The sequence below is a fragment of the Cinclus cinclus genome, chromosome Z (assembly GCF_963662255.1).
Source record: "Cinclus cinclus chromosome Z, bCinCin1.1, whole genome shotgun sequence".
In the NCBI taxonomy this organism is placed as follows: domain Eukaryota; kingdom Metazoa; phylum Chordata; class Aves; order Passeriformes; family Cinclidae; genus Cinclus; species Cinclus cinclus.
Window position 1 is genome coordinate 85,114,319 of NC_085084.1, and position 23,530 is coordinate 85,137,848.

General features: G+C 44.1%; 1 protein-coding gene across 7 annotated transcripts in view; it reads left to right on the forward strand.

Annotated features, from left to right (window-relative positions):
* Positions 1-23,530, forward strand: part of NEDD4L (NEDD4 like E3 ubiquitin protein ligase) — an 86,541-nt gene that overhangs the window by 47,208 nt on the left and 15,803 nt on the right. For 5 of the 7 annotated variants that reach the window (XM_062514074.1, XM_062514076.1, XM_062514075.1 and 2 more), the window contains 10 exons: positions 12,845-12,895; positions 14,864-14,925; positions 15,043-15,145; positions 15,377-15,543; positions 16,433-16,565; positions 17,120-17,299; positions 18,613-18,687; positions 20,076-20,135; positions 22,749-22,880; positions 23,338-23,457. In XM_062514074.1, coding sequence (XP_062370058.1) covers positions 14,879-14,925; positions 15,043-15,145; positions 15,377-15,543; positions 16,433-16,565; positions 17,120-17,299; positions 18,613-18,687; positions 20,076-20,135; positions 22,749-22,880; positions 23,338-23,457 — 1,017 coding nt within the window. In that variant the 5' untranslated portion in view covers positions 12,845-12,895; positions 14,864-14,878. The remainder of the gene's footprint in view (positions 1-12,844; positions 12,896-14,863; positions 14,926-15,042; positions 15,146-15,376; positions 15,544-16,432; positions 16,566-17,119; positions 17,300-18,612; positions 18,688-20,075; positions 20,136-22,748; positions 22,881-23,337; positions 23,458-23,530) is intronic. The other 2 variants (XM_062514078.1, XM_062514079.1) reach the window with 2 other exon arrangements.

The window sequence follows — 23,530 nt, forward strand, 5'->3', positions numbered from 1 at the left end:
TACTCTCAAACCTGGCCAGGGGAGGAGCTGCTTTTCAAGGCAGGAAGTACCCAGGACCTGAATAAATTTTGCTTCCCCCCACGGGTGGGGGACAATTGCCAAATAGTGTAAATTAGCTTGTAGAATTAAGAAACCTGTCTGTAAGTTTTAGTCAAGGTTTCAGAGAGTCAAGAATTCCAGTGCTGCCTTTTTACCTCATCCCTCCACATTTCCAGAACTCCCTGGGATTCTGAATTTTGTGTCAGGAGTTTTTCTTCCTGAAAACTGTATCTATTGGTATTTCTCTGTGAAGAAACCAGAGTAAAACTTGGAGCGGCAGAGATGGAAATAGTATCGCTTTTTAAAATAGCAGTAATAAACTCTTTGCTCCTGCATGGAAAATCTGTATGTGAGTTTGGGTACGCAGCAATCTCTAAAGTGGAGAATTTATAATGGAAATGCTGACACAGATTTAATGCTGCAGGTGCCAGCCAGAGCTGCCTTGGTGCAGATCTAACCACAGAAAATTACAGATAAGAAACCAGGGAGTGTTGATTGCTTTTTGTGCTGTTCAGCTGCTTTTCTATTTGAGAAAAGCTGTCAAGTAATGATGAGTTTCAGAATGTGCATGCTTTGTACACATATACAGAACAGAACTTCTGCACATGAACTGAAGTTTTTAGTTCAGCAGCTATTCCAAAGCCAAGTCTACCCTGTTTAGTTAGTTTCCAGATTAAATCTCATTGTAAAATATATTACAGCATCTCTTCATGTGAAGTTCCATGCTTTTATCCATCTTTTCCTCTACCAGGACGGCACTGGGAGCTTCTGAAAGTCAGCAGTTATGTGCAGAAAAATAAATTAATTAAACCAGCGTGATGGCCAGCCAGGTTTTTGTCTCCAAAAGGAATGAAAAAAATAAAAGGGTGTGTGGGAGACGCTTCCAGAACTGAAGGCGAAGGAGTGAGATGAGTTGTTCAAATAACATAAAACTTGTACTGTGTGCTGTGGTGTGAGTCCAGAGCTGTCAGTGCTTTGGTGGAAAGCTGCAGCTTCCCTTTCAGCCTGGGTTGGAAATAACAACTTCCAGGCTGTATTTTATGGATTGTAGAAAACAATGTTTATAACTTTGTTGTGAGGTGGGAGTTTTATCTTCGATGAGACAGCTATTCAGCTCTGAATGTCCATGGCCTGAGGTGATTGTGAGCTTTGTCCCAAGTGCTGTCATTCATCCCTGTGGGAAAAGGAAAGGAAGACCCAAACCCCCCTGAGCTGTAAGCTGAGCTTTGTCTGCCCATGCCTGTGTGGAAGGGGTTGTGCAGGAGTGCTGCCAAAGGAAGGGGGGATGTGCTCAGGGTGGTTGTGCATCTGGAAGGACAGTCTGTGCTTCCAAAAGGTTGCTTCTATTTGCATGGCAGGCATGGGGGAAGGAAAACCTGCAGATCCATCTGCATTTTCCTGGTGTTCCTGGGGCTGGTACCCCTTAGCAAAGGCAGGCTTTGCTGGTTCTGCACTGAATGTCTGGTTATTGCATTGAATTGCATTTGGAAGAATGCTGAGGATTTTCTCCTGATTCCAGGATGAATCGTACTGTGGGATTATTGTTCAGCAGGCACCTCGAAGGTGTTTTATTTTAAGACTAACCTTCTGATCATTAATTTTAGAAAACAAATCTGATGCTGACTCTGTGATTGCTTCTGTCCCTTGCCATGTGTCCGTTGAATAGTCAGTGTTTCCTTGTTTCTGCCCTTTTTGCTCACCAGTCAGTCGTGCAGTCACACCTACAGCATTAAAAAAGAAGAGGTAAAACGAGAAATATTAGGAATTACACTGAAAGTAGTTTAAAACATAATTAATTGTTAGCTTGGATGTTATCCAGGGCCTAAATATACTTTTGTGAGTCAGCTCTGTGCATAAAAATTGCATAATGAAATAAATTATATTTCCATTTTCGAGTGGCTGCCTTGTCTCCGATGTGAGGTCGAATACCAGCAATTTCTGAAAGGGTTTAGTAACACATGAAGTATGAAAAAGAGGTTTTCAGTAATCAGTTAATTTGTGGTGACATTATTTGAGGTTTATCTTATGGTTTTAATTTACTGTGTAAAAATACCTGATCTTAACTGAGCAAGTGAAATACAGGGGTTTTTTTGTTATTGTTTGTAAATGTGGGGAATGGCACACTGGCTGAGTAGGGAAAACCTTCCAGGAACCATTTCACTGTGGGAACTGGTCTTAATAAATTTGTTTTGGTCTGATGTCACCATTTTTTAATATCTTTTTGGCCTTGCAGCAGTGCCCTAAGGCACATGTCTTAAAGGAAAGCAAACCTTAGCTGCTTTATGTTTAGTGAGAGAACTGAAATCAATCTACTCTTGCTCTTGCTGATGCCTTGGGTTTTAGCTTTTTTCATTGCCATCCCCCCAGTAAGCCTCCAAGTGTTTTTGTTTTTTTTTTCTTAGGGAATTAACATTGCATTGTGCTGGGGTTTTGGGTATTTTGTTGTCCCTTAACTAAGGTTCAGTTAAAAAGAGGAGGGAGAGAAGGGTTTCTGTAGGGGCTTGTCCCTGTCTAAGCTTTTAAATCCTGTGAATTCAGGGTAATTAACCAACGGCCCAACTTTCACCAGCCTGTAAGAATGTGAAATACTTTCCTCTCCTATTGAACAGATGCGTCTTTATCCCCCTGCAGGACCCAATCTCTCTGAAATGTCTTGGTCGTGTTGCCTGGCACTGCTCGGCAGCCAGAATGGCTGGGACAGTTCCTCAGGTGCCAAGCTGGCTGTTCTGGGCACTGTTTGTGTCTCCAATGAGTTCCAGAGGGCCTGACTGGGCAGGTGACATCACTTGGGTTCCTTGTGCCAGGTGCAGCCGAAACAGATGCGGGAAGAGGAGGAAGGAAAGAATGCGAAGCTGCCGGTCGGCAGCGCCAGCTCCATTCTCCATGGAGCTGATGTGGGACTTGGCACCATGTGTTCCCTTCCCAGCACAGGCAGGCTCCTGCAGAGGGTTCCTGGGAGCTTGGAGCTGGCTAGAACTCTTCCTTGCCTTTTGTTCTGCTCCTAAGTTTAATGGGGATTGGCAGTTCTGACCAGACATTTGCAGTCGACAGTGCTGGACTTGTGGCTGTTCTGGTTTTTGCTCTAATCAAATCATTGTGCAGAATTCCAGAATACAAATAAAATACATTTTTAAAAAATGCGTGCAACAAACTTTACAAGCTGTATCCTGTGTTCTTGATTTTTTTTACCCAGAGAGTTTGTATTACCACTTACCCACTGGATTTTAAACTGACTGCAATTTCAATTACACACCATAAAAAATCTGGCACTAAGTATTAGTGACTGATCCCCATCAACTAATCAGAACAATCTCGGCTCTCTTTTCTGTTACAAACAAATGTGTTATTTCTAACCCTGAGAATTGAGCAGGTGTGAAGGTTCTTGGACTCAGCAAGGAAAAAGTGCTTGAAGATGTGTAGGTATAAATTATGATTAATTTATGGAAGTTAGGAGTAGTTAATGTCCACTAATTAGCATGTTGGTAGCCTAAGCATGAAGCAATTACCTTACTGTTCCCTCTGGTCAGTGCACAGCCATGTTTCCACCCAGGATTCTGATTATTACCCAGTAGAACGCAGGTTTGTGTCACAGAAAAGTGGCCTTTAGAACTCTTACAGTGGATCTTGCTTTTTTTCCACAGAATTAGGAAAATCATTAACGCAAAACTATGATGTCACGTATTTCCAGGCCTAATGCCTTCTTGAGTGTAAGTGCTCCTGGGATCAGCCAGTTGAAAGAACGCACTTAGTACCTTTGGAAAATTCAGGCTGAATAAATGTCAGCGTGCCTTCCCTGATTCCATTACAGCAATCTCATTTCCCTGCCTGCAGAGCCTTTCACGACTTTGATTTCCCTGCCACTGCTTCTCTGTTGTTCAACCTCAGCTCACATAGCTAAAGCATTGCATCATGATCCAGAAAAGCGTGGTGATGCTCCTGATGTAACAGAGCTGGACAGAGCTTGGCAAAGGTGCTGGCTGGGGCTGCAGCTCCCGTTCATCCCTGGCAATTTATGGGGCACTCACACACTGCTGGGGAGAGCAAAGGTTTCACAGCACCGCTGCCCTCTTAGGATGGCATTTTTAAACAGAAGCCTGATCCTACATTATTACTGAGGAGACCTTAAACTGCACCTTTCTGGGCTGTTGCTAATGAAGATGGGCACCCGCAGCTTCCTCGAGAAGTTCAGCTCGGCAGGGAGCTGTAACTTCAGGGGCTGGACACAGCCAGCACGCTGGCATGGGAATCACAGCTTGCACAGATGAGAGCTTGTGTGCCCACAAGGGTTTATTGGGGGTTCATGAGGGGTCAGATAAACATTTGGTTCCAAATTGTCCCTGGTCCTGTGAGCTTGGGTTGTCACGCTCAGGTTACAGTGGGGATTACTGAACTGCTGGGAGTGGCTGATATGGTGTGGGTAAGGAGAGGGTGGCATGGCAGAAATGAGTGTCTCTGCTGAATGGAAAACTGGGGACTTTTACTTTGCCATGAGTCATTTTGTATTATTTTAGTGCTGCTTTGCAATGAGCAGTGTGCATATCAAGGAGAGCAAATTCAGGAATAGCGCTCAGTAATGAAGGATGTTACGTCAGTGTGATGGGCATGATGGATGACTAAAACTTCATTGTTCTTCAACAGCAGTTCTTTGCTGCAGAGTTCTTGAGTTGAGAATTATTCTAATTTGTATGAAGAATACCAGTAAATTTAACCAGAATCATGGAAGAGCTGTAGAGAGAAGATTCATTAGTTAGAAAATTTCCGAAGTGCACGGTTTTGCTTACTCAGCATGTCTGTGCAGAATATATAGACATTATGCCTCTGGAAGTGATGCACCCCTAATCCCTCTATTTTTCAAGCTATTTATTAAAACAGCAGTTCCATTTTTGACTGATTTTGAGAGAGAATCTGTGGATTTCTTCAGTTTTGTCTCTGTTCAATTCCCACAGAAGTCACAGTCTGAGCATTTTTCTTCTTTCTTGGCTGCCTTCTTCAAGCTGCTAGGTGGAGGGGAAAGTGTTTTAAAATATGTTGACCATTTTTAACCTTCCTGTTAAAACCATCTATCCTGCTGCTCATCTTCCAGCACGCTTGCAAGAGCTGTATACATTCTGCATCTCAACTCCTTCAGATCTCAGTTGCTGCAGTTCTCCAGGATATATTAGAAGCACTGGAATAGCTTTAGGGGAAATATAAATCCCTCTAGCACTGGAGAGCATTTCTACTCTTACAGTACTTGGATTTTCTGAGGGTTGTATTTCTTAACTGCTTTCTGCCAAGAAAACACACAGAAAAATTGGTCATGACAGATACATAGTGTAATCCAGAAGTCTGAATATATCCAAAAATCTGAGCTGCTGTTGATGAGCAAAAGAAGCAGAGAAAGTAGGACATTGTTTTGAGCAGAAGGAGAAGGTAGGATAAGTGGATAAGTAGATTAGTGCAGAGGAGAGGAGAAGAAATGCTAGAGGAGACAATAAGAGGTCTGTTGTTTGAATGGTTCCTGGTGTCTAGTGCTAACCAATGACTTCTTCCTGGTGCAGTAAAGCATTAAAGAACAATTTGCCAGCTAATTAAACTCTTCTCTGTACTGTACAGCAGAGCTTCCCCAGCTTCCCTCTCCTGCCTGCCAGGATTGGCAGGAGCAGCCTCAGCTGCAGGCATCCCTTCCCTCTGGGAATGCTTTTGCTGGAGTCCCTGGGTTTCAGGGCTGTGGGGCAGCAGCGTTGGCTCTGCAGGAGCGGGGAGTGCTTCAGTGTGCTCTGGGCACCCTCCCCAGGTGGGGGCAGTGCCAAGGATGAGGCTGAGCAAAGGAAGAATTTGGGAGGCCTCTGTGCATGTTCCAGGTAGTAAAATGCATCTGTTTCTGCTTTGGAGAGCCACCAGCCCCCCTTCCTTGGAACAATCCTCCTGCTGTAAACCTGCCTTTGTTTTGCTTGCTGGCTTTACCAAGCTGTCCTCACACCTACAGTTTCTCAACTTGGAATGCCGTTGTTTTTGAAATTCTGTGCCTTTTGACTCCTCGGCTATCAAAGGCATGCAGGTGTTTGCATTACACACCATGTAACAGCTCTGCACGTACTCGATGTACTGTGCTGCTGCTTCGTAAAACACATTTCTTTGCTCTTTTGAAGAGCAACGTTTCCCAAACTTCGTATGACACTTACTTTCTTCCATTATTTTCTGGCTCTGTAACTGGGGTAAGGAAGGTAGCTTGAAGGCTCTGAGCAAAGAGTTTCAGCCAGAGTACTTTGGCAAACTGTTCTTGGCACAGTGCCCTCATGCTGTGATGGAATGTGCGTGGAGTGGGCAGGGGAAGTTGGCCTCTGCAGGGCAGAGCTCTGTGCACGAGGTGCCAGCGTTTGCTGTGGGCTCAGAGACGTGAGCTGCTCTGGCCACATCAGCGAGGTCCTGAGGTCTGTGCTCCTGCCCAGGCTGCAGCTCTGGGACTGATGTGGGAGTGCTGTTTGGGTATCCCAGGCTGCAATTACATGGATTGCAGAGGACGGGTTTTCTGTTACTGCACAGAGCAGATTATGGTGCAGAATGGTTAGAACTTAGTGGTGCTTACTGACTATTGCACTGGGTGTTTGAGCCTATTCCATTGTGCCTCACTGTTCTTTCTTGGGGAGTTACAGTGGAACTTCAGAAGAAGATTGTTTAATTTTTGTTCTGAAAGGTTTTTTGTCAATAACTCCTTCATTTCTTACAGAACATGGGACAGCAGCTGTCCTAACACATTTACTTTGTTCTGCACTTTCTACCTGTTCTTTCAGTTCTGTACTTCAATTCTGTTCCTATTTTCCACATCCTCTCACAGCTCAGGTCTGTTTTAAGTATCTTGGGCATCAACTCCTTTGTGCCATTGCTGCTGCTTTACTTTGTGCACGTTTGATAGGTTCATTGTCTGAGGAGGAATGGATTCCCATCTTTCCAGAGGCTGTTGCTAATGCAGGAGTGGTAATACTAGCAGGTATTCAGTCTTTCCATCACAGGTAGAGAGCCTTTGGTAACTGAGAGCCAGGAGCAGCCTTCTGTTTGCAGCCCTCCTGCCTATCACACCTTTAGTTACAGTGGGCAGCTCAGTAGGAAGCCCTTTTCCTGGAATGTACAGAGTAAGCCTTAACTGGTTGTTTCTTCCCTGAAGTTGTCTGGAGTTTTCTTGGCTGTTACTGTGTTTCAAGAGTGTATCAGGTCTTGGCAGAGGTGCCCCATGTTTTTTGTAATGTTTAAATAAGCAGTGGCAGTGCCAGAGAAATAATTCCGAATCGAAATAATTGAGGCTTATGTCTTGTGATTTGCTTAATCCCTTTCAGAGCTGATGCAGTTTTGGTTGTCCACGTGTGCATGGACAGGAAGGAGACATTTCTCCATCAGCTGTGATGATTCTGGAGTACCACTGGCTCATGTGGGGAATTGCAGCTCAGGACATAATTGATAAGTGTCAATTCTGGTTTGGCTCCCAAGGGCTGCCTGCATGTTCCCTGGTTCTGTGGTGTCCAGGCTGGAGAGTGAGGGGGATGTGTGACCATGGGAGACTTCCCTGTGCTCAGTGCCTGGCACCACACCCGAGAAGGCAGTAACTGGGTCCTAAACTGAAAGCTGAGAGGGAAGACACCAGGGAAACCAATCTGGCTGTTGTATTGAGCTGCCTGGAGGAAAAGTCAGCACTTGTTTACTCTGGTGGGAAGGAATAACAGGAGATCATGTTTTAGGAAAAAAAACACCTGTATAGTTTGTTCTACCTGCACTTACAGATTTGGAAGGAAAACCGTCCCCCCACACGCACATCATTTAGGGTTTTTTTCCATGGTTGCAGAGCAATATTTTGGATTAAGAAAATGTCATAGCCAGGTTGCAGACATCCACTGTAAAAGTATAGTCAGTTGCAATTATTAGCAAATGAAAAATGGAATTTTTGTTACACTTGGGAAGTGCTGCTGAAAATATTTTGCTTAAGAAAGAAGCAGTGACAGTGGCAGAATTTCTTAAAGTTTATATAAATGAAAAGTTCTGTTGCAGTTCAGTAAGATAAAAAGAAAGAAAGAAAAATTGCTGAAACTTGCCAGCTAAGGACTTTAGTAATCATATCATCAAATGATGGAGAAATATCATAAAAGTATCACTGTAGCGTTATTCGTGAGAATGAGATCAGGGAGTTGATAAGCCTTAAGTGTAGAGGGACATCTGTGATGATTAATTAATACTTTAAAGTTTCAGTCAAGAGCAGTTCAATGTGCTTTGTTTCAATTAATAAAAATGTGTTTTGGTGCTAGTATTTTGGGTTTTAAAAAAAAAATGAACAATACTTTCATGAACACAAATCCTCTGTTTTTGGGGGTCCTTTTCAGTTTAAAGCTTTTGGTAAAAGTACAGTTCAGAGGAGTTTTCTCTCCAGGTGAGACGTGATTTCCTGTATCTCTCTGGGAAGGCAGCAGTGTTTTCTGCTCTTGTATTTCTCCTGTTGATGTGTGCAGCTCTGTTGTAATTGTATGGGAAATTTGGTGCTGTTTGAGCCAGACAGTCTGGACCACTCCTGGAGCAGTTTTCCAGGACTTGGTGGTGATGGCACATCACATCTCAAGTGCAGGGTTGAAATACTACATCAGGAAAACTGGCTTAATTCGTGCTTCACTTTTCACTTTCGTTCTACCAGGGTGGCTGCTGAGTGCTCAGTGGAGGTGAAAATGCCCTCTTGAGTGCCTGGGGTTTGTCTTTGCCAGGTGGGTTTATCCCATCTTGCCCAGTGCCTTTGGCTGTCAGGATCAGAAGGTTATAGCCAGCGTCTGTATCCCCAAGGGCTGGGTTCCTTGCTCCTCTGCTCTCTCACCAAACCACTGCTGGCACACGTACCACATCGTGTTCCCATGAGCATCCTTTACAAGCACTCTCATCACGTCCTGTGTTACCCACCAGGGCTGCGGTGGTTTGCAAAGTTTGGAAATAACATGGCTGTAATAAATTTACAGTAGATGTCAAGAGAAAGATGAGCTCTGAACCTCAGCAGGCTGTTTCCACCTGGATCATAATTTAGACACATAGCTGTTTGCTGAAGCATGGCACAGGGTGGTTGCGGTCTGAGAAAGGTGTGAACTCTGGTTTACTTTAAGGCATTAAAAAAAAAAGAGTTAAATTTGCCATAGGGATCGTGTCTGCCTGCTCTGAAATGAAGCAATATCTGGGTTGGAATGTGGCATCTCTTTAAACAGTGCCCAGAAATAGTACGCAACAATTTTCAGGTCAGGAAGCTGGGTACATCCTGATCATCTCAAAATGCCAAGGGAGCTGTAGGTGGGTGGAGTGTTATTACCCAGCCTACTGTCTGGCTAGGGAACCACAGCACCTCTGAGAGCCCTGTACCCACAGAGCTCTGGACTCAGCTGCACATCCCTGGCTGGCAGCTGGCAGCACTACGGGCTCTGGGGGACCTTCTAGCCTTTTAGTTCCTCTTTTCACATCTCGTCCCTGTCTCTGTCCAGTGCTTCAGTTTGGATGAGCCATGGCTCTGTGGGTGTTGCTGGTTCCCAGGCCGTGGTGTTCACATTTTCACACAGGGGCATTCCATAAGAACCCCTTTGGAATCATTCCCAACCTGAAATTTCCAGGCACTTGGAGGAGTTTGTTCTGCACTCTTAGTTGTAACAATGTGGTTTATTGGTCCGAGTTAGGAAACAGGCAGGAAAGTCGAGGACCAGGGCTGCTGGGAGAGCTGTCTTGCAGCTGTTGGTCTAAGGAACCTGCAGATAAGCTCAGGATTGCAGCTTGGCCTGGTACTGCATGGCTGCAGTAGAGCCTTTCCTTGGGAGAACTGCATGTGCTGGGGGTGTCAGCTTGTGTGCACATTGTGAGGGGCCTCACAGTATTTTGCACATACTGAATGTCCTAATCCCTGTGAGACTGCCCACTCCCGCAGATCCTTCATGTTGTTTGTATGACCTTTTAGTCAAAGTCCTGGCTAACCTGTTGTACCTCTGCTGTCTTCTAACTTCTGATTTCTATTCAGGCTGGAATAAAGCTAAGTGGAGTTGAGTTACCTGTTGTAGTTGCTCATGTGCTCAGCTATTACCCAGTTGTAATGTCTGGTTCATCTTATGGTGAATAGTACATTTCACCACTCTTAGTAGAGGTCAGAGTAAAGAAAGGGTGCACATGTGAGGCAATATTTACCTTTTATTTCAGAGCTGAAATGAGCAAGTCTCTAACAGCTGGGCTGTTACTGGAATACAACAAGCTTCAGTGTTTGAAATGAACATCAATACAACAGTTTATTCATATATTTGAGTGGTTGTAAATAAAGCTGAGGTGTGTGTATACAATCCTGAGGCTCAGCTAAACATACTGGTTTGTACTGAAGTGCCAAGGGATGCTTTTCCTTTCTCTGCTGTTTCAGAGACTAAGGACATTTAGGGCTCTGCAACTTTAACCCAGGCTTTTCTTCCTGGCTTGCAGCTTGGATAGGCACCAGATTACAGCCTGATTTTTACTTGCATTTGTCTTGGGAGTGTCACCTTGTCACCTCAGTCTCCTACAACAAACAGATAGTTGTGTCACATTCTGAGGTGTTTGGCACAAGCTAGAATTTCCAAGTAGTTCTGTTGGCTTTTAAAGCTTTTTCACTTTTAGTCACTGATTACTGATTACACTTAATTGTTTCCTTGTTTTTTTCCATGGTCTTTCGCTGGACAGCTGAGGTCTTGGCTGTTCCTGGGATGCAGCAGTGACCAGGTTCCATTGCAGTGTCCGTGCAGGTGTAAGGAGTCCCTCGCACACCCAGGAAAATTCAGTGCACAGAAGCCCTGCCATGCCTGGTGTGTGTGAGCTTGGTGCTGCTTTCGTACAGGGTCCCTGCATGAATGGGTGAGGTGGTTGAACAGCTTTGGGTTTCCTGAGCAGACAGGGCATGTTTATGTCTGCCAAAACACTGTAGTGATTACCTTTCATTGCAAGAGAGCTCTTTTGAAATTAATTAGGACAGTGTCTGACTTTCTCTTCTTCCACAATAAATGTGCTAAACCAACCCAACAGGTGGAACAGGGGAAGCTGAAAGTTTGTAAAATTGCTCTGGAGTGTTAAAGGCTAATTAGGAAATTTTGGGATAGCTTTTGTTATACTTGGGCTTTGCAGTAAGACCGTAACAAAGCACCTGAGCCCTGCCCCACCCCTGCTGCCAGTGGCCACAGGTGGGACAGGGGCAACACTGAGGGAGTAATGGCATTGGAGGGGTCACTTGTTCTTCTGTTTGTTTCAGTTCAAGCTGTAGCTCGATGAGCATCTGCAGCCTGTGCCTTTGTTGTGGAGAAGGAATTACTCTCATTGGGGGATCAGACTGGAGCAGGAGTTAGCACTTGAAATGCTGTGATACACTGCTGGACAGGCTGCTGCCATGGGTGGCTCTGTGGATTTTAGTGGCAGAGAGTTTCTCCAAACACATTGTTATTGTTGCCTTTTTCCCAACCTGGAAATGAAACTCGAGATCATTTTAGTAAGGAGGTAATATAAAAGGGGGTCTTCATTTGAATTAGATGAGGAAATATTTCCCCTTACAGAGCTGGCTGGGACTGAGGGATTTCCAGTTCCACTGTAAGCTACAAGCATATTTTGTTGTTTCAGCTTCTTTAAGGCTTTTTCTAACCTACCTGAACATTTTCTATGTCCATGAGTTGTGTTTTTCTTCAGCTGAAAGCTGCAAAGAAGATGTAGTTATAGGTGCATATTTTCTTCAGAGTAGTTGTTATTGGAGTGACTGTACTGAAGCAGGAGGTGACGAGTGCTTGGAATCTGCCAGTATTAAGGGGAAAATATGTTAATTCCCTATTATCAGGGCATGTTACCAGGTTTTTCTAGTATTTGCTAGGAAGAAGATTAATAGTCAAAATTCTGTAATGAAAAACACACTCACTGTTTTTGCTTAAAATTGGAAAAACCGCAGTCTCCTTGGTGCTTTTTGTGTTCTGTACCATCCAGCCAAGCAGGATGTGTCCATTCTGTGGGGATCACGAAACGTCATCCTATCTTTGTAGTAGAAAGAGAATTCCTATGATGTTATCATATAAAATATTAATTTTAATATTAAACTTAATGCTCTGCTATGAGAAATATGTAAACTTGGCTGTGCAGCAGCAGCATGCACTTCCTGGAATTCCGTGCATAGCGTGGTTATAAATAGGCAGCAGGTTATTTGGGAATCACTGGGGCTGATATCTGGTGTCACAAACAGTATCTGGGAGAAACTGCATTCCCTGCTAGGTGGTTGGGGTTGGAACAACGCAACTGCTTGATCCTGAAAATTCCTGTCTGAGTGAATCCCAAGCATCCCTCGAGCACAGGGCCCAGGTCCCACAGCAAACACCACTTTGGCCTCAGATGCTGCCAGAGTTTCCATGTGCTTTGCCTGTTGTGGGTAGCATTCCCGGTCTAGACCCAAGTGCTGGAATTCACCCTGTTCAGGTGAGCTGCTCCCACGATGGGAAAGTGTAGGACTGTCAGTCCATGAAGGAAGGCTTGGTGCTATCCCCCTTCAACAGGAAACCACCTGGGGCTTCTCAGTGCTTTGGGGGGGTTCTGGGTTGGCAGAATTGTGTCAGCATCACCATATGTGCCATGGGCTCAGGAACCTGTTGGAATGTCATGGGAAACACTGTGCTGAGATAAACGAATTAGAACAACAAATAATGGGCAGCAGTGGGGTAGAAACCAGGGCTTCCTGAAACAATGGTACTCAACCCACCTGTATTTTTGTCTCATTGTGACTATATTGATATTTATTATTTTTTGCTTTTCTGATGTAAGTTTGCTTTCTGTGTAACAGACCAGAGACGACTTCCTGGGCCAGGTGGATGTGCCACTCAGTCACCTCCCGGTAAGCACCAGACCTCTGAAAACCCCTGGGGCTGTGCACAGCTCATTGCACGCTCACCTTCTCCTCAAGCAAGTGCTTCCAGCAGAGCTTAAAGGAAACTGTCAAGTACAGCCAAGCCTCACCTGCACAGGGACAGGGAGATACATCAGCTGTGCATGGAAGGGATGCACTTGCTGTGCAAAAAAAGCTTCATTATAGCAGATTTGCTTCAGCAAACGCATGAAGAACCAAAACTCCGCCACAGATACGTCATCTGTTCATTATCTTAGCTGAAATTGAATTCTTTGCCAGCAGTAAGAGTTCAATAGCAATCAATTGAAAGTAATTGACACAGGACTTGAATAATTTTATTGTCAACAGACATTTGAGGTGTTTGGTTTGAGGGTGGTAATGTTTCTGTTTCTTAATTAATGGAGGAATTCAGTGTAAAGCTGTTTCTGTAATTCTGTAAAGCTCCAGTTGTCTGGAATCCCCCCAGCAGCCAGGATTCTCCATAGGCTGCAAAATTAGATGCTAAATTAAGTGCAATTTCTATTTATAGATTTATAAGTATGAACAAATATATGTGTGTATGCATATCCAGTGACTGCTTTAGCATTGGTACAAACATTTCTGATATTATATACTGTTTTGGGTGGCTAACATTGGCTGAATGTAGTTTTAATATTTTTGAATTGTTGTGCATCTTATTCTTAACATCTGAGATCTTGCAGGGCTGTTTATGTGTGAATGGGTGAAGTTATTGCAGTGTTTGCATCAAAATAAGGTGTCAGTTGAGCATAACTGGATTTTTGTGTCTGATTTTGACATCCTGCTGTTGATGGATGTTGTTATAGGAGAGGAATTGGTGATTCCTGTTTAGATGTATCTGTCATGGTTGATCTGGAGTCTGCACGCGGTATGTTGGGTTATAAACTGTAACAATGGAAAGCTACAAGGGAAGGATCAGGAACACCTTGTGGTGACAAATGTATTGTTCCTTTCTCATGGGAGCTCTTGTCAGCCCAGCTGTGCTCTGCAGGATTGCTTGTGTGGGTATCTCTGTTTACGTATCCTTGTGCACAGACGTGGTCTAAATAACGCTGCTGGAACACTGGGAAGCATCCTTTTCCCCTCAGACATTTTCCATGGCAGAGCTGCTGTGTCTCAGAGCAGTCTCAGTAGCTGTGATCTTGCAGGACCTCTCTGGGCACTTCCCCACCTGCTCCTGCCCCATTGCAGGGAGAATCACGTGTTGGGAAAGTGTGTGTGCACACTGGCTCAGGGAAGCACACTACATCTACCATGATCCTTCCATGCCTAGATAGGAGCCATTGGGATGTATTTATTAGCAAATTAACAATCAGCTTTCTCATCCTGCTGAGTTGTTTGTCACAGTCCTTGTTTCTCCAATACCAGCTAATTACTATTGACAGAATTTGGATGAAACATACAGCTCCTCACTGGGAGCATGTCCTTTCCAGCTGAGCACTAAACAGCAGTGCTGAATCGTTCACGCCTTGCTGTGCTGGTGAGCTGGTTAAAATCTGCCATCTCTGAGCAGAACGGGCAGCGTGTCTCTCCCAGAGAAAGTGGGCACTGGTGGGGGCAGAGGTCAGACAGTGAAAGGACAGGCTGCCTGGGAGTTGGCTGCCAGCTATAACAGTTCAATAAGCTGTTCTGTAACAGCTTCAAGTTCAGAATAAAGTTCGCAGTCAGCAGGGGAAGCACGCGTATGGATTCATCCTCCTTTTCCCTTGGCATCTGAAGTTCCTAGTTTTGTACCTGCAGCAGCTGTGTGTTCGCACATGTCAAGGAGGTGACTTACTTGGTAAGCAAATTGAAATTCTCAAGGAATAGAAAGTTTCTGAGATTCCAGGCTTTAGGTAACTTAGGATTCAGTGGAAATCAGCGATGTAATCTGTCAGCCTGATGTGTCTGGACTTGAGGGCAAGCCCTTCAATTTGCCGTTTTCTCCACTGTTAACAGACTGAAGACCCAACCATGGAGAGGCCGTACACATTTAAGGATTTCCTCCTCAGACCAAGAAGGTGAGAGGAAGGACCTTTAAAACATTTGAGGACTTTAAAACATTTCTTCCTTCATTATTTTTTTTATTTGCAATTATTTAAGGGTTGTTAAATGCAATGTACCTCCTTGTCTTGTAGCCACAAATCTCGTGTGAAGGGTTTCTTGAGACTGAAGATGGCATATATGCCCAAAAATGGTGGCCAAGAGGAAGAAAACAGCGATCAGAGGGATGACTCTGAGGTAAGACTGGATTCTTATGGAAGGATTCAAGAAAAATTGTAGTCAGCTGCACTTGAAGGATAAAGCTCTAGAATCAGAGTTGGCAGTTGATTCTCTTTGGCACCACACCAGCAGGAGAACACCCAGCCGCCTTTGGATCCCTCTTTAACAGACTGATGGGGATTGAGCTCTTTTCTCATTGAAATTATGTGCACACTGTAACCACAGAGGTCTTTTTCCTTCATTCCTAAGCATGGCTGGGATGTGGTGGATTCCAGCGATGCCGCATCTCAACGTCAGGAGGAGCTGCCACCTCCTCCGCTGCCCCCGGGCTGGGAAGAGAAGGTGGACAACCTGGGGCGCACCTACTACGTGAATCACAACAACAGGACCACCCAATGGCACCGACCCAGCCTCATGTAAGCAGCGTGGGCTGGGGGCTGTGTGGGATGGACTCAGGCTGGGGCTCGAGTCAGAAAGGAAAACGCGCTTGGTTTATGCCTAAAAGAGACTTGCTCATCCCCAGCAGATCACAGAGACAGAATTCTCTCTCTGAGATTTCTGGGAAATTGCAGGAAGTGTGAGATGGCAGGGAAGGCAGCACATTAACAATGCACCTTAGAATATTAGGAGATAGATAAGGAATTTTTCAGTAAGTAATTTAACAGGGATAAATTACTTGGTTTGTAGAGACTGTTGAAGAAGTAAGGAAAAAAGTCAACTCTGTTAAGTTTTAATGAAGTTAAACAGATCAACTTTGAAGAGATCCTGGTTATTATTCTGTGAATAGGCTTCATTCCCTGGATGTGCTGTCTGAGAGGTCTGCAAGCCGCAGTGATATCTTCTCAAGATTAGATTTAGAAAGTTGTGGCAAGCTCACATTTTATAGAATGTGAATAACTGAGTGTTAAGAGTTATAAGGAGATCATGTGTTTAACCCAGCACGGCCAAGGCCACCACTAAACCAAGCCTACGGAAGTGCTGGATCCCCCAGCACTGGACATGTTCAAGGTTGAGCTCCACAGAGTGCTGGGCCATCTTGTATAGGCCACGGAGAGGTTGAACCTCAGATGACCCCTGAGGTCCTTCCCAATCTGGTGTTCTGTGATATTTGTGAAGTGCTTCCAGTTTTATTTTCTTTCAACTGAGGGATTAAACAGTCATCCTAATTATGAGGCTTGATACATGCATTAATAGTTGTTTTTATAACCGACATTTTGAAGGCAATGGACAAAGCAGGGGCTTAGTTTAACTTGGGTTATTTTCTTATCCTTTTCTCTTTCCCATGCTGGGTTTCCCTGCTTGCAGTGATGTGGGATCCGAGTCAGATAACAATATCAGACAGATCAACCAAGAGGCAGCTCACAGGCGCTTCCGCTCTCGGCGCCACATCAGCGAGGATTTGGAGCCAGAGCCGATGGAGAGTGGAGACATTCCTGAGGTATGCCCAAGCCTTGGCTTAAGGAGCTGACTAACCTTGGAGCTGCCATGTTTCTCACGTGTGAGCTGATTATCACACAACACAGAGAGTTGTGTTTTACGTGGTGTTTGTGGAAATTGCCTTGGGAGAATGTCAGCAGCACAGTGACAATTGAGCCAGAGCCACACTGCCAGGTTCGCTGCAGCTGCCTGGTGGCCTATGGACAGCATTGAATCTGTGTAAATGCTGGGAGAAACATTTATCATTCCAAATTGCTTATCATATATACATAGGTATAGTATATATATATATATATACACACACACATATATACTATAGATAGTATTGATATTATGCTTTCATATTCTGCTCTGAACAACAGTGAAATAAATTACAAAAAGAAGGGAGGTGGACTGGCTGAAACTGCCCCGTGCTTCACTTTTCTGTAGTGCCTTGATTTAGGGTGAAAAGAAGCTGTTTGTGTGTTGGGCACAGTGAAATGATCACACAAAAGGCAAAGGGAAAGAAGACTCGGTCTGTATAAAACCTGCACTTAGTTTCTTCTCTCTCCTTAGCCTTGGGAAACCATTTCAGAAGAGGCAAGTGCCAGTGGGGATTCCTTAAGCTTGTCACTGCCACCACCTCCTCCTGCATCTCCAGTGTCCCGGACCAGTCCTCAGGAGCTGTCTGAGGAGCTGAGCAGAAGACTCCAGGTCACTCCTGATTCCAATGGGGAACAACTCGGCTCTTTGATTGTATGTAACGTGTGATCTGTAAACCTCTGATGCAGAAATGTGCTGTTCTTTGGCATTACCTGAATTACTTCATGCATGGGGAGCGATTGCTGGGCTCAGGAAAAACTGAGCATGCAGCTAAAATTCCCTTCCAAAAAATGCATCGCAGCTTCATCATCAAGCAGACTGCCTCAGATAGCAAAATTCCTCAGTTCAGATTTCAAGAGTTCTTCTGTGTGAGTTTAACTTCAGACTCTGCTACTCCTAGACCTTTAGTGAAACAAAATATATGAGAGTAGAGGGTATCAAGCTAGGAATTTCGAAAGGAAAGGGAAAAACAGAAAAACGGTCTCTTGTATTTGTGTTATCCATTAGTCAGATACCATAAAAAATCAGGATAATACACATACAAGTGCGGGAATGTTTTATGTCTCTTTGATTACAAAAATGATTGTAAATACTAAACAGAACATCATGCTCCTATTTATTTTTTATTCTTAGTATGATGATGCTATCAAAGTACCTCTGCAGTTCAAGAGATAAGAAATAGTCTTGTTCTCATCAGACAGAATCTTGATTAGAGCATTTTTCCCAAGGAGCCAGTGCAGTTGGTCTCTGACTGATGGGAGTGTCACCTGGGGGCTGGTCAGCAAGTGAGAGCTCTGATGATCTGAATGCAGAGGCACTGGGGCTTGTGTTGAGAACTGCAGTTTTAGTAGCCCCCCCACTGGTTTTACTGCAGCTGTGTTTTCCTAAGCACTGCTGGAGTGCCTGGGTGGACTGGTGGGGTGGAATTACACTGCAGTGTCAATCAGACATGATGTGTGTCTGCTTTTTTAGGGGGCTTTTGTTTCTAGTTCACAATCATGAAGGATGTGTCTTGGGAAAAGACAGAGCTAATTCAAAAGTTAGCAGCAAAGAGAGAAATTGAAACAGTTTGTTGATTTGGGGTTTTTTTGGTGGGTTTTTTTTGGTGGTTTTCTTATTTTTTAGAAAATACCATACATTTTTAAGTAAATGAATTTTTAAGACTTTGAGCTCTCATCCATAATATTTGATTTTGGATATATTTCTTAATGCCTTATTTTTTTCAATAATTCGTGAGTTTGTTAATGTTGACACTTCTTTAGGCAAATGGATGGGTCCTTTTTTTTTGTAGTATGTAGGAAATAAAGAAATGGGATATACCACTCTGTGGTAAAAGAGAAATAGGTAATTGTTTACAGGAGTTTTGCTACAAAAAGGTTAGTACCTGTAATTACTGGATTTTCTGAATAAACATCATGCTTTAAGACACCCTAACTTGGAGACATCTTCCTTTTTTTCCCTTGCAGCAAAGAGAACCTTCTTCACGACTGAGGTCCTGCAGTGTGACAGACACAGTTGCTGAACAGTCCCAGTTATCCCTGGTAAGCCAGAGCTCCTTTCTAGTCCTTCCTTTTTGGGTGGCCATTCTCTGATTCTGAATAACACCTTGCCTTGGGTCAGCTCTGGTCAGGCACGGACCAGTGACCGGGGTGGGCATCTGATTGTCCCAAACAGTAATGGAGACCAAATTCATGTGAGTTAAAAAGGAGGGCATTCCTGAGACAGGAAAATGTTTGGAGACTGAGCAAGTCAACTCTCCTCAGTTGTTTACCCTGGAAATGTAGGTTACTGCACTGCTGTGGAGTCAGTGCAGTCACTGGAGAAACTCCTCCAGGGGGTGCTTCCTGCTGGGGCAGAGAGGGCAGGAGAAGCAGCTCTACCTGGAGCTGGAGCAGCCACAGGACTCTTACAGCTGATGTATTCCTGTGGCACATAGGTTGATTTTACTTGTATAAATATGTCTAAAATCCCAAATGATTGGTGTTTTGCCTGGTTGTAGTGAAAAGGAAGCAACTTCTGCAGGTTTATTTAAGGAGGTTGTTCCAGCAGGAAAATACGCAAAGCTTTGTTTTGAAAGTGATGCCTCTCCTACAGGCCACGTGCAGAGGGGGCAGATTAGTTCTCTCTGCCACCTCTCAGCAGTAGGTGCAGAAAGACCACTTAAAATAGGATTGTGCAAGGTGTGCTTTTGCAGATTGCAAAAGAATATTTCAAAAGATTATGCTTTTCTTCCAAGACTTTCCTCTTTGTTTTTAAAATTTGTAAATATGTCCCATGTGAGTCTGCAAATGGAAAACCTGTGCATGCCCAGAAGTTTGTTACCAAAGCTGCCGTCTCTGTGCTGCTTCTCTCTGCTGCTCTTGGCAAACTGCATTTGCAGAAACCACAGAGGTTTTCTCCTGGCTGGATTTTCCCCATGCTGTAGCAGTTGTTCAGTGTAGCTGAAGCGTGTCCCTGGCTCTGGGGTGAGCAGGGGGTGGGTCCCGGGCAGTGGGGCCTCAGCTGGTGCTCTCTGTGCTGCTTTATTGCTGAGGTTAGCACTGCTGGAGCCGAGGGCTGGCATGGGGGGCTGGGGCTGGGGAGAGGCCTCTCTCCTGCTTCTTGAGGGACACTCGTTTCCTGGGCACATCTTCAAATTACAGCACTGAGAGCGTTGCTCTAACACATCATCTTACCTGATCATAACTACATTTCATCCTTCCTGAGCTAATGATCATTCCTCTTCTGGCAACTAAGTACATGTTCTTCCTAAATCCAGCACTCCTCTGGGATTATGGCTTGGTTACCAGCAACTGATGGCTTTTCAGATTTGCTATTACCCATCTAACTGCTCTCTCTTGGTAAATGTGTCTGATGCCTTGCTCCTAAAGATGTGACAGTAACCTGTGACCTTCAGTAAATATGTGTAACATGAATTGTCATTTAACAGCAGAATGGTCCCTCTAGGAGAGCTCGTTCTTCAACTGTCACAGGGGGAGAGGAGCCAACGGTAATAAAACTCTTTATCAAGCACTATCTCTAAATAAAATGGGGGGACATTTAGGTCTTGTACAATGAGGAGCTTTTTTTAAAAAAAAAAGCAGCCATGTGTTGAATGAAATACAGCTATCGAATGAAAACTTGCATATTTTTGTCTCAGTTTTCTCAAAATTTCTCAAAACACTACAATTGCACTCAAATACTGGCATGATTTAGGGACATGGATGTGACATTGAATTATGCCAAAGCTGTGCACTAAGGAAATGCCATGCTCCTGAAAAATGAAAGCTACAACAGCTAATTCTTTAAAAAGGGATACTGGAAGCACCAGTGATTAGAGGCATCAAATCACTGTACATGTAGCTATGTTTGTGTCTTGTATCTGTCTTTCCTTACTCTCCATTAGATTAATTAATTTTAATTCTTAAAGTTGGTCTTGATTTGAGAGCCTTGGGGGTACAGTGATATAGTACAGAGTTCTTAATGGCCTTACTGAATGCCAGTTTCGTTTTCCAGCAGTTCCTCGGCAGTCCAAGACTGTAGTTTAATCATCCCGTAAAATTCTTGATGTGCTTTGCTGAAAGTGTAATACAAGGAAAGTGGGTTTAATCTATATTGAACTTTATCCAAATTATATATATTGAACCTTGAACCTAATTAACTACCAGTCTGAAGTGAGTTATTTCATGGAAATCAATAAATGGCTTTCATAAATTTATGTCCTCCCAAAGAATTTGTTTCAGAGAAGGAAATTTGATTTATAGTTGGTATAAATTGCTATTTACATCTGGGAAATAGATAAATCTTACTTTGGGTGTTGATGGATCATTCTGTAATACTGTCTATATTCCCTGTTTTTTAATTTTAGAACCAGAGGAGCACACTTGCAACTAGCTAAGTCTAAATAAAATGACTGACTCAATAGTAGTTAGTTAGTTGTGCTAGATGAACCTGCACTGCAGTGGTGCTCCCTTGGCAGAGCATCTTGTCTTGGTTAGATATTTTAGAGTGAGATATTAATATTTTCCTGCAAATAACTGAGTTCAAACATCAGTGGCTTATCTTTAGTGTAGCTGTGCCAAGATGTTTTACCTCACCATGCTGTAGTCACTAATCCCCCTGTCTTTGTTCAGCATTTACACCCAGAGTCCCAGATCTGAGGAGGAATTGGGACTTACACAGGATTCATGGTCTAAATCCTTTGTCTTCAAAGGCTGCATTCTCTTGGGTCTTTGAGCACCTGGGTCTTGCAGCTGAACAACCTGTCAGCAGTAAAAGTCTCTGGTCACCTTGGTTTTGCCTTCAGAACCCCTCCAAACCCCCTCCTTGGAGTAGGACTACAGGCTCAGCCCAGGAGCAGTGTCCTCCTTCTCCCCATATCTGAGTTGTAAGACACTGTGGAATGTTTGCAGCCCATACTGTGGCTTTCCTGAACCCTGCCTGATGGATTGGCAACCACTGGCACACTCCAAGGTATTCTCCTCATAGGGAGAAGAGCCCTTGGCTCTTCAGGAGAGAAAGAAATGAGTCTAAACTTGGATTCTTCATCTGTTTCCCTCTGTTTTCTGTTCCCTATTGGAGTATGTCAGCTTCCTGACCCATCCAGTATGTTTTCTCCTTTCTTGATTGTCCATACAGTTCTCCAGTTCCTTGTGTCAACTGTACTCTGCTCTTAAACAGCCTTTGGCATTGCTCTGGGAAAGGTCTGACAGAGACAAAGCAAGAACAATAATTAAGTTCCTTGTCTTGCTGGAATAAGGACTATAGAGGGTAGGAAGAGAATGTGTCCTGGATTTCAGCAGGAGCCTTTACTGTTTCATGGCAAAACCCCAGAGTTTGTAGTGCATCAGCCTCTGAATTGTGCAGGTCCTTCACCCCACTTGGTTCCAGTTCCTAGCTCATGTGTATGAGCTTGTGCTGGGGTATTCTGGGGACAGGAAGGACACAAGAGAATGTCACCCATACACAGGGACACAGTTCCTGTAGCAGCAGGATGTGACTCTTCCATCACCTGCGTGCTTCTCTCAGAATAGTGTCTGACTTGTGGAGCTTTAGTAAACGTTTTTGTCATGCTGAAGTTGAGGCTCCAATTTGGGATTGTGTCATTGGGACATTGAGCCCTGAGTGTAGCATTTGTGAGAGAGCAAAATGGTTAAAATTAATTTTCTAAACCCACTGTAGCTTCTGGCAACTGATTCAAGACACCCTGGGGTAAAGAAGAGAACAGGAATTGGGAGATCTTGACTGCATGGTTATTCAACTCTTACTTATCCATCTTGATAAAAGGAAGAAACCCCAGCCTTTTAAGGATATCTCATTAAAACATAGAGTTCCTTTTTGATATTATGTGTAACGAAATAGAATTTTTGAGGGCATATAAACTTGTCTGCTGAATCTGTGTCAAACTGACCCAAAAGATCTCTTGGGAGAAAAAAATTATTTGATTCAAAGGCACGTGACAAAGAACTTGAATTAAATTAAATCAGAAACTGGATTTCTCCTTATGGTTGTTGTGATTAAGAAGAGTGTAAGTAAACAAGTTGCCTTTTTTTAAGAACAACAGACTCTGAAATGGTTTTTAGCTATTATAAAATAAGAATTCAGTGATTTCTTGCCTGAGCAGCCTTCTGTGGCTTACGTGCACACCACGCCTGGCTTACCTTCGGGCTGGGAGGAGCGCAAGGACGCCAAGGGCCGGACCTACTACGTGAACCACAACAACCGGACCACAACGTGGACACGGCCCATCATGCAGGTACCGTGCTGCATCCAGCGACAAAGCTCTTGGCTTGGCTGGGGCTCATTTCAGTTGAAGCAGCTCCCAGAAATCTGACATTTACAGGAGAAGTCCTAAGCATTGTCATGATAATACAGATGAATCATAAAAAGCTGCAACAGTTTGGGATGGTTTTGGTTACTTCTTTTAATTATGTCAAGGCACAGGTTAAGGTGATTGCTGCAAGGGAAGGATTTTCCAGAGGTGCAGAAGAGCTCTTAAAATCCGTTCTTCAGATTGAATTTGAAAGTTGGCCGGAGCCATTAATAGAACCATACGTTCTTGGCCCTTCCATTGGAATTACATTAAATACCTGGCCTTCAAGGAAATAGGGTTAAGAAGAACAGTAGTGATGATAACAATGACATCAGTTTTAACATGTCCTATGCATGGGCAGTGTTTGTGACATTTGTGACCTGGCTTTGCTCTGGCACAGCTCGCTGAGGACGGGATGGTGGGGCCGGGCACGAGCAGCAGCAACCACCTGAGTGAGCCACAGATCCGGCGGCCCCGCAGCCTCAGCTCCCCCACTGTGACCCTGTCAGCACCACTGGAGGTGAGCTGCTCCCCACTGGTCCCCACAGCCACTCCTCAGTCCCTGTCCTTCAAACAGGAGCTGCATTTCTTTT